General features: G+C 58.2%; 1 protein-coding gene across 1 annotated transcript in view; it reads left to right on the top strand.

Moving 5' to 3' along the window:
• herc2 (HECT and RLD domain containing E3 ubiquitin protein ligase 2) overlaps positions 1-12,868 on the top strand; it is a 72,468-nt gene that overhangs the window by 21,229 nt on the left and 38,371 nt on the right. Inside the window, exons 24-25 of the mRNA XM_056413960.1 lie at positions 2,329-2,479; positions 2,559-2,761. Coding sequence (XP_056269935.1) covers positions 2,329-2,479; positions 2,559-2,761 — 354 coding nt within the window. The remainder of the gene's footprint in view (positions 1-2,328; positions 2,480-2,558; positions 2,762-12,868) is intronic.

The following is a 12,868-nucleotide window of genomic DNA, read 5'->3' on the forward strand; positions in this document are numbered from 1 at the left end:
CATGCTCCTCCTCTTGTCTCCTCATGCTCCTCCTCTTGTCTCCTCATGCGCCTCCTCTTGTCTCCTCATGCTCCTCCTCTTATTTCCTGATGCTCCTCCTCTTGCTCCTCCTCATGGTCTCCTCTTGTCTCCTCGTCTCCTCATGCTCCTCCTCTTGTCTCCTCTTGCTCCTCCTCATGTTTTCCTCTTGTCTCCTCATGCTCCTCCTCTTATTTCCTGATGCTCCTCCTCTTGCTCCTCCTCATGGTCTCCTCTTGTCTCCTCGTCTCCTCATGCTCCTCCTCTTGTCTCCTCTTGCTCCTCCTCATGTTTTCCTCTTGTCTCCTCATGCTCCTCTTATTTCCTGATGCTCCTCCTCTTGCTCCTCCTCATGGTCTCCTCTTGTCTCCTCGTCTCCTCATGCTCCTCCTCTTGTCTCCTCTTGCTCCTCCTCATGGTCTCCTCTTGTCTCCTCATGCTCCTCCTCTTGCTCCTCCTCATGGTCTCCTCTTGTCTCCTCATCTCCTCATGCTCCTCCTCTTGTCTCCTCATGCCCCTCCTCTTGTCTCCTGATGCTCCTCTTGTCTCCTCATGCTCCTCGTCTTGTCTCCTCATGCTCCTCCTCTTGGTCTCCTCATGCTCCTCCTCTTGTCTCCTCTTGCTCCTCTTCATGTTCCTCCTCTTGTCTCCTCTTGCTCCTCCTCTTGTCTCCTCATGCTCCTCCTCTTGGTCTCCTCATGCTCCTCCTCTTGTCTCCTCATGCTCCTCCTCTTGTCTCCTCATGCTCCTCCTCTTGTCTCCTCATGCTCCTCCTCTTGTCTCCTCATGCTCCTCCTCTTGTCTCCTCTTGCTCCTCCTCATGCTCCTCCTCTTGTCTCCTCATGCTCCTCCTCTTGTCTCCTCATGCTCCTCCTCTTGTCTCCTCATGCTCCTCCTCTTGTCTCCTCATGCTCCTCCTCTTGTCTCCTCATGCTCCTCCTCTTGTCTCCTCATGCTCCTCTCTCTCTCCTCATGCTCCTCCTCTTGCCTCCTCATGCTCCTCCTCTTGTCTCCTCATGCTCCTCCTCTTGTCTCCTCTTGCTCCTCCTCATGGTCTCCTCTTGTCTCCTCATGCTCCTCCTCTTGCTCCTCCTCATGGTCTCCTCTTGCTCCTCCTCATGGTCTCCTCTTGTCTCCTCATGCTCCTCCTCTTGCTCCTCCTCTTGTCTCCTCATGCTCCTCCTCTTGGTCTCCTCATGCTTCTCCTCTTGTCTCCTCTTGTCTCCTCATGCTCCTCTTGGTCTCCTCATGCTCCTCCTCTTGTCTCCTCTTGCTCCTCCTCTTGTCTCCTCATGCTCTTCCTCTTGTCTCCTCTTGCTCCTCCTCATGCTCCTCCTCTTGTCTCCTCATGCTCCTCCTCTTGGTCTCCTCATGCTCCTCCTCTTGTCTCCTCATGCTCCTCCTCATGGTCTCCTCTTGTCTCCTCTTGCTCCTCCTCTTGCTCCTCCTCATGTCTCCTCATGCTCCTCCTCTTGTCTCCTCTTGCTCCTCCTCTCATCTCCTCATGCTCCTCCTCATGGTCTCCTCTTGTCTCCTCTTGCTCCTCCTCTTGTCTCCTCATGCTCCTCCTCTTGTCTCCTCATGCTCCTCCTCTTGCTCCTCCTCTTGTCTCCTCTTGCTCCTCCTCTTGTCTCCTCATGCTCCTCCTCATGGTCTCCTCTTGCTCCTCCTCTTGTCTCCTCTTGCTCCTCCTCATGGTCTCCTCTTGTCTCCTCTTGCTCCTCCTCTTGTCTCCTCATGCTCCTCTTGGTCTCCTCATGCTCCTCTTGTCTCCTCTTGCTCCTCCTCTTGTCTCCTCATGCTCCTCCTCTTGGTCTCCTCATGCTCCTCCTCTTGTCTCCTCATGCTCCTCCTCATGGTCTCCTCTTGTCTCCTCATGCTCCTCCTTTTGTCTCCTCATGCTCCTCCTCTTGGTCTCCTCATGCTCCTCCTCTTGTCTCCTCATGCTCCTCCTCTTGGTCTCCTCATGCTCCTCCTCTTGGTCTCCTCATGCTCTTCCTCTTGTCTCCTCTTGCTCCTCCTCATGCTCCTCCTCTTGTCTCCTCTTGCTCCTCCTCTTGTCTCCTCATGCTCCTCCTCTTGGTCTCCTCATGCTCCTCCTCTTGTCTCCTCATGCTCCTCCTCATGGTCTCCTCTTGTCTCCTCTTGCTCCTCCTCTTGCTCCTCCTCATGTCTCCTCATGCTCCTCCTCTTGTCTCCTCTTGCTCCTCCTCTCGTCTCCTCATGCTCCTCCTCATGGTCTCCTCTTGCTCCTCCTCTTGTCTCCTCTTGCTCCTCCTCATGGTCTCCTCTTGTCTCCTCTTGTCTCAGCCCAACCAGGAGACCGTCACCACTCCTGACCTGAGCAGCCTGTCGTCTCCGCTCATCGACACTGAGAGGAACCTGGGCCTCCTGCTGGGCCTCCACGCCTCCTACCTGGCCAAGAGCACCGCCCTGTCGCCCATGGAGCTGGAGTGTGCCAGTAGGTCCACTTCACTCCAGCTTCTTGTCGGTTACCTGTGTGGTGAACTTTAGTTAACTCCTCCCCCCCCCCCCCCCAGAGTGGCTCCAGTCCTCCATCTTCTCCGGGGGTCTTCAGACCAGTCAGATCCACTACAACTACAACGAGGAGAAGGACGAGGACCACTGCAGCTCGCACGGCGCCGGCAGCCCGGAGAAGTCCAGGAGGATCCCGCTGAGCGACCACGCCCAGCCCTTCCTGCAGGCCATCGCCGACAACACCACGCAGGGCCACGCCGTCAAGGTAAACAACAACACCACGCAGGGCCACGCCGTCAAGGTAAACAACAACACCACGCAGGGCCACGCCGTCAAGGTAAACAACAACACCACGCAGGGCCACACCGTCAAGGTAAACAACAACACCACGCAGGGCCACGCCGTCAAGGTAAACAACAACACCACGCAGGGCCACACCGTCAAGGTAAACAACAACACCACGCAGGGCCACGCCGTCAAGGTAAACAACAACACCACGCAGGGCCACGCCGTCAAGGTAAACAACACCATGCAGGGCCACGCCGTCAAGGTAAACAACAACACCACGCAGGGCCACGCCGTCAAGGTAAACAACACCACGCAGGGCCACACCGTCAAGGTAAACAACAACACCACGCAGGGCCACGCCGTCAAGGTAAACAACACCACGCAGGGCCACGCCGTCAAGGTAAACAACACCACGCAGGGCCACGCCGTCAAGGTAAACAACACCACGCAGGGCCACGCCGTCAAGGTAAACAACAACACCACGCAGGGCCACGCCGTCAAGGTAAACAACAACACCACGCAGGGCCACGCCGTTAAGGTAAACAACAACACCACGCAGGGCCACGCCGTCAAGGTAAACAACAACACCACGCAGGGCCAAGGTAAACAACACCACGCGGGGCCACGCCGTCAAGGTAAACAACAACACCACGCAGGGCCACGCCGTCAAGGTAAACAACAACACCACGCAGGGCCACGCCGTCAAGGTAAACAACACCACGCAGGGCCACGTCGTCAAGGTAAACAACAACACCACGCAGGGCCACGCCGTCAAGGTAAACAACAACACCACGCAGGGCCACGCCGTCAAGGTAAACAACAACACCACGCAGGGCCACGCCGTCAAGGTAAACAACACCACGCAGGGCCACGCCGTCAAGGTAAACAACAACACCACGCAGGGCCACGCCGTCAAGGTAAACAACACCACGCAGGGCCACGCCGTCAAGGTAAACAACAACACCACGCAGGGCCACGCCGTCAAGGTAAACAACAACACCACGCAGGGCCACGCCGTCAAGGTAAACAACACCATGCAGGGCCACGCCGTCAAGGTAAACAACAACACCACGCAGGGCCACGCCGTCAAGGTAAACAACAACACCACGCAGGGCCACGCCGTCAAGGTAAACAACAACACCACGCGGGCCACGCCGTCAAGGTAAACAACACCACGGGCCACGCCGTCAAGGTAAACAACAACACCACGCGGGGCCACGCCCGTCAAGGTAAACAACAACACCACGCAGGGCCACGCCGTCAAGGTAAACAACAACACCACGCAGGGCCACGCCGTCAAGGTAAACAACAACACCACGCAGGGCCACGCCGTCAAGGTAAACAACAACACCACGCAGGGCCACGCCGTCAAGGTAAACAACAACACCACGCAGGGCCACGCCGTCAAGGTAAACAACACCACGCAGGGCCACGCCGTCAAGGTAAACAACACCACGCAGGGCCACGCCGTCAAGGTAAACAACAACACCACGCAGGGCCACGCCGTCAAGGTAAACAACAACACCACGCAGGGCCACGCCGTCAAGGTAAACAACACCACGCAGGGCCACGCCGTCAAGGTAAACAACAACACCACGCAGGGCCACGCCGTCAAGGTAAACAACATCACCACGAGGGGCCACGCCGTCAAGGTAAACAACAACACCACGCAGGGCCACGCCGTCAAGGTAAACAACAACACCACGCAGGGCCACGCCGTCAAGGTAAACAACAACACCACGCAGGCCACGCCGCAAGGTAAACAACAACACCACGCAGGGCCACGCCGTCAAGGTAAACAACAACACCACGCAGGGCCACGCCGTCAAGGTAAACAACAACACCACGCAGGGCCACGCCGTCAAGGTAAACAACAACACCACGCAGGGCCACGCCGTCAAGGTAAACAACAACACCACGCAGGGCCACGCCGTCAAGGTAAACAACAACACCACGCAGGGCCACGCCGTCAAGGTAAACAACAACACCACGCGGGGCCACGCCGTCAAGGTAAACAACAACACCACGCAGGGCCACGCCGTCAAGGTAAACAACAACACCACGCAGGGCCACGCCGTCAAGGTAAACAACAACACCACGCAGGGCCACGCCGTCAAGGTAAACAACAACACCACGCAGGGCCACGCCGTCAAGGTAAACAACAACACCACGCAGGGCCACGCCGTCAAGGTAAACAACAACACCACGCAGGGCCACGCCGTCAAGGTAAACAACAACACCACGCAGGGCCACGCCGTCAAGGTAAACAACAACACCACGCGGGGCCACGCCGTCAAGGTAAACAACAACACCACGCAGGGCCACGCCGTCAAGGTAAACAACAACACCACGCAGGGCCACGCCGTCAAGGTAAACAACAACACCACGCAGGGCCACGCCGTCAAGGTAAACAACAACACCACGCGGGGCCACGCCGTCAAGGTAAACAACAACACCACGCTGGGCCACGCCGTCAAGGTAAACAACAACACCACGCAGGGCCACGCCGTCAAGGTAAACAACAACACCACGCAGGGCCACGCCGTCAAGGTAAACAACAACACCACGCAGGGCCACGCCGTCAAGGTAAACAACAACACCACGCAGGGCCACGCCGTCAAGGTAAACAACAACACCACGCTGGGCCACGCCGTCAAGGTAAACAACAACACCACGCAGGGCCACGCCGTCAAGGTAAACAACAACACCACGCAGGGCCACGCCCGTCAAGGTAAACAACAACACCACGCAGGGCCACGCCGTCAAGGTAAACAACAACACCACGCAGGGCCACGCCGTCAAGGTAAACAACAACACCACGCAGGGCCACGCCGTCAAGGTAAACAACAACACCACGCAGGGCCACGCCGTCAAGGTAAACAACAACACCACGCAGGGCCACGCCGTCAAGGTAAACAACAACACCACGCAGGGCCACGCCGTCAAGGTAAACAACAACACCACGCAGGGCCACGCCGTCAAGGTAAACAACAACACCACGCAGGGCCACGCCGTCAAGGTAAACAACAACACCACGCAGGGCCACGCCGTCAAGGTAAACAACAACACCACGCAGGGCCACGCCGTCAAGGTAAACAACAACACCACGCAGGGCCACGCCGTCAAGGTAAACAACAACACCACGCGGGGCCACGCCGTCAAGGTAAACAACAACACCACGCAGGGCCACGCCGTCAAGGTAAACAACACCACGCGGGCCACGCCGTCAAGGTAAACAACAACACCACGCAGGGCCACGCCGTCAAGGTAAACAACAACACCACGCAGGGCCACGCCGTCAAGGTAAACAACAACACCACGCAGGGCCACGCCGTCAAGGTAAACAACAACACCACGCCGGGCCACGCCGTCAAGGTAAACAACAACACCACGCAGGGCCACGCCGTCAAGGTAAACAACAACACCACGCAGGGCCACGCCGTCAAGGTAAACAACAACACCACGCAGGGCCACGCCGTCAAGGTAAACAACAACACCACGCAGGGCCACGCCGTCAAGGTAAACAACAACACCACGCAGGGCCACGCCGTCAAGGTAAACAACAACACCACGCAGGGCCACGCCGTCAAGGTAAACAACAACACCACGCGGGGCCACGCCGACAAGGTAAACAACAACACCACGCAGGGCCACGCCGTCAAGGTAAACAACAACACCACGCGGGCCACGCCGTCAAGGTAAACAACAACACCACGCGGGGCCACGCCGTCAAGGTAAACAACAACACCACGCAGGGCCACGCCGTCAAGGTAAACAACAACACCACGCAGGGCCACGCCCGTCAAGGTAAACAACAACACCACGCAGGGCCACGCCGTCAAGGTAAACAACAACACCACGCGGGGCCACGCCGTCAAGGTAAACAACAACCCCACGCAGGGCCACGCCGTCAAGGTCTACAACAACACCATGCTGGGCCACGCCGTCAAGGTAGACAACGACACCACGCAGGGCCAAGCCGTCAAGGTAAACAACAACACACGCAGGGCCACGCCGTCAAGGTAAACAACAACACCACGCAGGGCCACGCCGTCAAGGTAAACAACAACACCACGCAGGGCCACGCCGTCAAGGTAAACAACAACACCACGCAGGGCCACGCCGTCAAGGTAAACAACAACACCACGCAGGGCCACGCCGTCAAGGTAAACAACAACACCACGCGGGGCCACGCCGTCAAGGTAAACAACAACACCACGCGGGCCACGCCGTCAAGGTAAACAACAACACCACGCGGGGCCACGCCGTCAAGGTAAACAACAACACCACGCAGGGCCACACGTCAAGGTAAACAACAACACCACGCAGGGCCACGCCGTCAAGGTAAACAACAACACCACGCAGGGCCACGCCGTCAAGGTAAACAACAACACCACGCGGGGCCACGCCGTCAAGGTAAACAACAACACCACGCAGGGCCACGCCGTCAAGGTAAACAACAACACCACGCAGGGCCACGCCGTCAAGGTAAACAACAACACCACGCAGGGCCACGCCGTCAAGGTAAACAACAACACCACGCGGGGCCACGCCGTCAAGGTAAACAACAACACCACGCAGGGCCACGCCGTCAAGGTAAACAACAACACCACGCAGGGCCACGCCGTCAAGGTAAACAACAACACCACGCAGGGCCACGCCGTCAAGGTAAACAACAACACCACGCGGGGCCACGCCGTCAAGGTAAACAACAACACCACGCAGGGCCACGCCGTCAAGGTAAACAACAACACCACGCAGGGCCACGCCGTCAAGGTAAACAACAACACCACGCAGGGCCACGCCGTCAAGGTAAACAACAACACCACGCAGGGCCACGCCGTCAAGGTAAACAACAACACCACGCAGGGCCACGCCGTCAAGGTAAACAACAACACCACGCAGGGCCACGCCGTCAAGGTAAACAACAACACCACGCAGGGCCACGCCGTCAAGGTAAACAACAACACCACGCTGGGCCACGCCGTCAAGGTAAACAACAACACCACGCAGGGCCACGCCGTCAAGGTAAACAACAACACCACGCAGGGCCACGCCGTCAAGGTAAACAACAACACCACGCCGGGCCACGCCGTCAAGGTAAACAACAACACCACGCAGGGCCACGCCGTCAAGGTAAACAACAACACCACGCAGGGCCACGCCGTCAAGGTAAACAACAACACCACGCAGGGCCACGCCGTCAAGGTAAACAACAACACCACGCAGGGCCACGCCGTCAAGGTAAACAACAACACCACGCAGGGCCACGCCGTCAAGGTAAACAACAACACCACGCAGGGCCACGCCGTCAAGGTAAACAACAACACCACGCAGGGCCACGCCGTCAAGGTAAACAACACCACGCAGGGCCACGCCGTCAAGGTAAACAACACCACGCAGGGCCACGCCGTCAAGGTAAACAACAACACCACGCAGGGCCACGCCGTCAAGGTAAACAACAACACCACGCGGGGCCACGCCGTAAAGGTAAACAACAACACCACGCGGGCCACGCCGTCAAGGTAAACAACAACACCACGCAGGGGCCACGCCGTCAAGGTAAACAACAACACCACGCAGGGCCACGCCGTCAAGGTAAACAACAACACCACGCAGGGCCACGCCGTCAAGGTAAACAACAACACCACGCAGGGCCACGCCGTCAAGGTAAACAACAACACCACGCGGGGCCACGCCGTCAAGGTAAACAACAACACCACGCAGGGCCACGCCGTCAAGGTAAACAACAACACCACGCAGGGCCACGCCGTCAAGGTAAACAACAACACCACGCAGGGCCACGCCCAAGGTAAACAACAACACCACGCAGGGCCACGCCGTCAAGGTAAACAACAACACCACGCAGGGCCACGCCGTCAAGGTAAACAACAACACCACGCGGGGCCACGCCGTCAAGGTAAACAACAACACCACGCGGGGCCACGCCGTCAAGGTAAACAACAACACCACGCGGGGCCACGCCGTCAAGGTAAACAACAACACCACGCGGGGCCACGCCGTCAAGGTAAACAACAACACCACGCGGGGCCACGCCGTCAAGGTAAACAACAACACCACGCGGGGCCACGCCGTCAAGGTAAACAACAACACCACGCGGGCCACCGTCAAGGTAAACAACAACACCACGCAGGGCCACGCCGTCAAGGTAAACAACAACACCACGCAGGGCCACGCCGTCAAGGTAAACAACAACACCACGCGGGGCCACGCCGTCAAGGTAAACAACAACACCACGCGGGCCACGCCGTCAAGGTAAACAACAACACCACGCAGGGCCACACGTCAAGGTAAACAACAACACCACGCAGGGCCACGCCGTCAAGGTAAACAACAACACCACGCTGGGCCACGCCGTCAAGGTAAACAACAACACCACGCAGGGCCACGCCGTCAAGGTAAACAACAACACCACGCAGGGCCACGCCGTCAAGGTAAACAACAACACCACGCAGGGCCACGCCGTCAAGGTAAACAACAACACCACGCGGGGCCACGCCGTCAGGTAAACAACAACACCACGCAGGGCCACGCCGTCAAGGTAAACAACAACACCACGCGGGCCACGCCGTCAAGGTAAACAACAACACCACGCAGGGCCACGCCGTCAAGGTAAACAACAACACCACGCGGGGCCACGCCGTCAAGGTAAACAACAACACCACGCAGGGCCACGCCGTCAAGGTAAACAACAACACCACGCAGGGCCACGCCGTCAAGGTAAACAACAACACCACGCAGGGCCACGCCGTCAAGGTAAACAACAACACCACGCGGGGCCACGCGTCAAGGTAAACAACAACACCACGCAGGGCCACGCCGTCAAGGTAAACAACAACACCACGCGGGGCCACGCCGTCAAGGTAAACAACAACACCACGCAGGGCCACGCCGTCAAGGTAAACAACAACACCACGCAGGGCCACGCCGTCAAGGTAAACAACAACACCACGCAGGGCCACGCCGTCAAGGTAAACAACAACACCACGCAGGGCCACGCCGTCAAGGTAAACAACAACACCACGCAGGGCCACGCCGTCAAGGTAAACAACAACACCACGCAGGGCCACGCCGTCAAGGTAAACAACAACACCACGCAGGGCCACGCCGTCAAGGTAAACAACAACACCACGCAGGGCCACGCCGTCAAGGTAAACAACAACACCACGCAGGGCCACGCCGTCAAGGTAAACAACAACACCACGCGGGGCCACGCCGACAAGGTAGACAACAACACCACGCAGGGCCAGGCCGGCTAGGTAAGCAACAACACCACGCGCGACCACGCCGTCAAGGTAAACAACAGCACCACGCAGGGCCACGCCGTCAAGGTAAACAACAACACCACGCAGGGCCACGCCGTCAAGGTAAACAACAACTTCCACGCCACAAGAACAACACCACGCAGGCCACACGTCAAGGTAAACAACAACACCACGCAGGGCCACGCCGTCAAGGTAAACAACAACACCACGCAGGGCCACGCCGTCAAGGTAAACAACAACACCACGCAGGGCCACGCCGTCAAGGTAAACAACAACACCACGCGGGGCCACGCCGTCAAGGTAAACAACAACACCACGCAGGGCCACGCCGTCAAGGTAAACAACAACACCACGCAGGGCCACGCCGTCAAGGTAAACAACAACACCACGCAGGGCCACGCCGTCAAGGTAAACAACAACACCACGCAGGGCCACGCCGTCAAGGTAAACAACAACACCACGCAGGGCCACGCCGTCAAGGTAAACAACAACACCACGCAGGGCCACGCCCTCAAGGGAAACAACAACACCACGCAGGGCCACGCCGTCAAGGTAAACAACAACACCACGCGGGCCACGCCGTCAAGGTAAACAACAACACCACGCAGGGCCACGCCGTCAAGGTAAACAACACCACGCAGGGCCACGCCGTCAAGGTAAACAACAACACCACGCAGGGCCACACGTCAAGGTAAACAACAACACCACGCAGGGCCACGCCGTCAAGGTAAACAACAACACCACGCAGGGCCACGCCGTCAAGGTAAACAACAACACCACGCGGGCCACGCCGTCAAGGTAAACAACAACACCACGCGGGGCCACGCCGTCAAGGTAAACAACAACACCACGCAGGGCCACGCCGTCAAGGTAAACAACAACACCACGCAGGGCCACGCCGTCAAGGTAAACAACAACACCACGCAGGGCCACGCCGTCAAGGTAAACAACAACACCACGCAGGGCCACGCCACAAGGTAAACAACAACACCACGCAGGGCCACGCCGTCAAGGTAAACAACAACACCACGCAGGGCCACGCCGTCAAGGTAAACAACAACACCACGCAGGGCCACGCCGTCAAGGTAAACAACAACACCACGCTGGGCCACGCCGTCAAGGTAAACAACAACACCACGCAGGGCCACGCCGTCAAGGTAAACAACAACACCACGCAGGGCCACGCCGTCAAGGTAAACAACAACACCACGCAGGGCCACGCCGTCAAGGTAAACAACACCACGCAGGGCCACGCCGTCAAGGTAAACAACAACACCACGCAGGGCCACGCCGTCAAGGTAAACAACAACACCACGCAGGGCCACGCCGTCAAGGTAAACAACAACACCACGCAGGGCCACGCCGTCAAGGTAAACAACAACACCACGCAGGGCCACGCCAGCAAGGTAAACAACAACACCACGCAGGGGCACGCCGTCAAGGGAAACAACAACCACGCGGGGCCACGCCCAAGGTAAACAACAACACCACGCGGGGCCACGCCGTCAAGGTAAACAACAACACCACGCAGGGCCACGCCGTCAAGGTAAACAACAACACCACGCAGGGCCACGCCGTCAAGGTAAACAACAACACACGCAGGGCCACGCCGTCAAGGTAAACAACAACACCACGCAGGGCCACGCCGTCAAGGTAAACAACAACACCACGCAGGGCCACGCCGTCAAGGTAAACAACAACACCACGCAGGGCCACGCCATCAAGGTAAACAACAACACCACGCAGGGCCACGCCGTCAAGGTAAACAACAACACCACGCAGGGCCACACGTCAAGGTAAACAACAACACCACGCAGGGCCACGCCGTCAAGGTAAACAACAACACCACGCAGGGCCACGCCGTCAAGGTAAACAACAACACCACGCAGGGCCACGCCGTCAAGGTAAACAACAACACCACGCAGGGCCACGCCGTCAAGGTAAACAACAACACCACGCAGGGCCACGCCGTCAAGGTAAACAACAACACCACGCAGGGCCACGCCGTCAAGGTAAACAACACCACGCAGGGCCACGCCGTCAAGGTAAACAACAACACCACGCAGGGCCACGCCGACAAGGTAAACAACAACACCACGCAGGGCCACGCCGTCAAGGTAAACAACAACACCACGCAGGGCCACGCCGTCAAGGTAAACAACACCACGCAGGGCCACGCCACAAGGTAAACAACAACACCACGCGGGGCCACGCCGTCAAGGTAAACAACACCACGCAGGGCCACGCCGTCAAGGTAAACAACAACACCACGCAGGGCCACGCCGTCAAGGTAAACAACAACACCACGCGGGGCCACGCCGTCAAGGTAAACAACAACACCACGCAGGGCCACGCCGTCAAGGTAAACAACAACACCACGCGGGGCCACGCCGTCAAGGTAAACAACAACACCACGCGGGGCCACGCGTCAAGGTAAACAACAACACCACGCAGGGCCACGCCGTCAAGGTAAACAACAACACCACGCAGGGCCACGCCGTCAAGGTAAACAACAACACCACGCAGGGCCACGCCCAAGGTAAACAACAACACCCCGCAGGGCCACGCCGTCAAGGTAAACAACAACACCACGCAGGGCCACGCCGTCAAGGTAAACAACAACACCACGCGGGGCCACGCCACAAGGTAACCAACAAGAGCACGCGGGGCGACGCCGTCAAGGTAAACAACAACACCACGCAGGGCCACGCCGTCAAGGTAAACAACAACACCACGCAGGGCCACGCACAAGGTAAACAACAACACCACGCAGGGCCACGCCGTCAAGGTAAACAACA

The sequence above is a fragment of the Pseudoliparis swirei genome, chromosome 5, assembly GCF_029220125.1.
Source record: "Pseudoliparis swirei isolate HS2019 ecotype Mariana Trench chromosome 5, NWPU_hadal_v1, whole genome shotgun sequence".
NCBI lineage: Eukaryota > Metazoa > Chordata > Actinopteri > Perciformes > Liparidae > Pseudoliparis > Pseudoliparis swirei.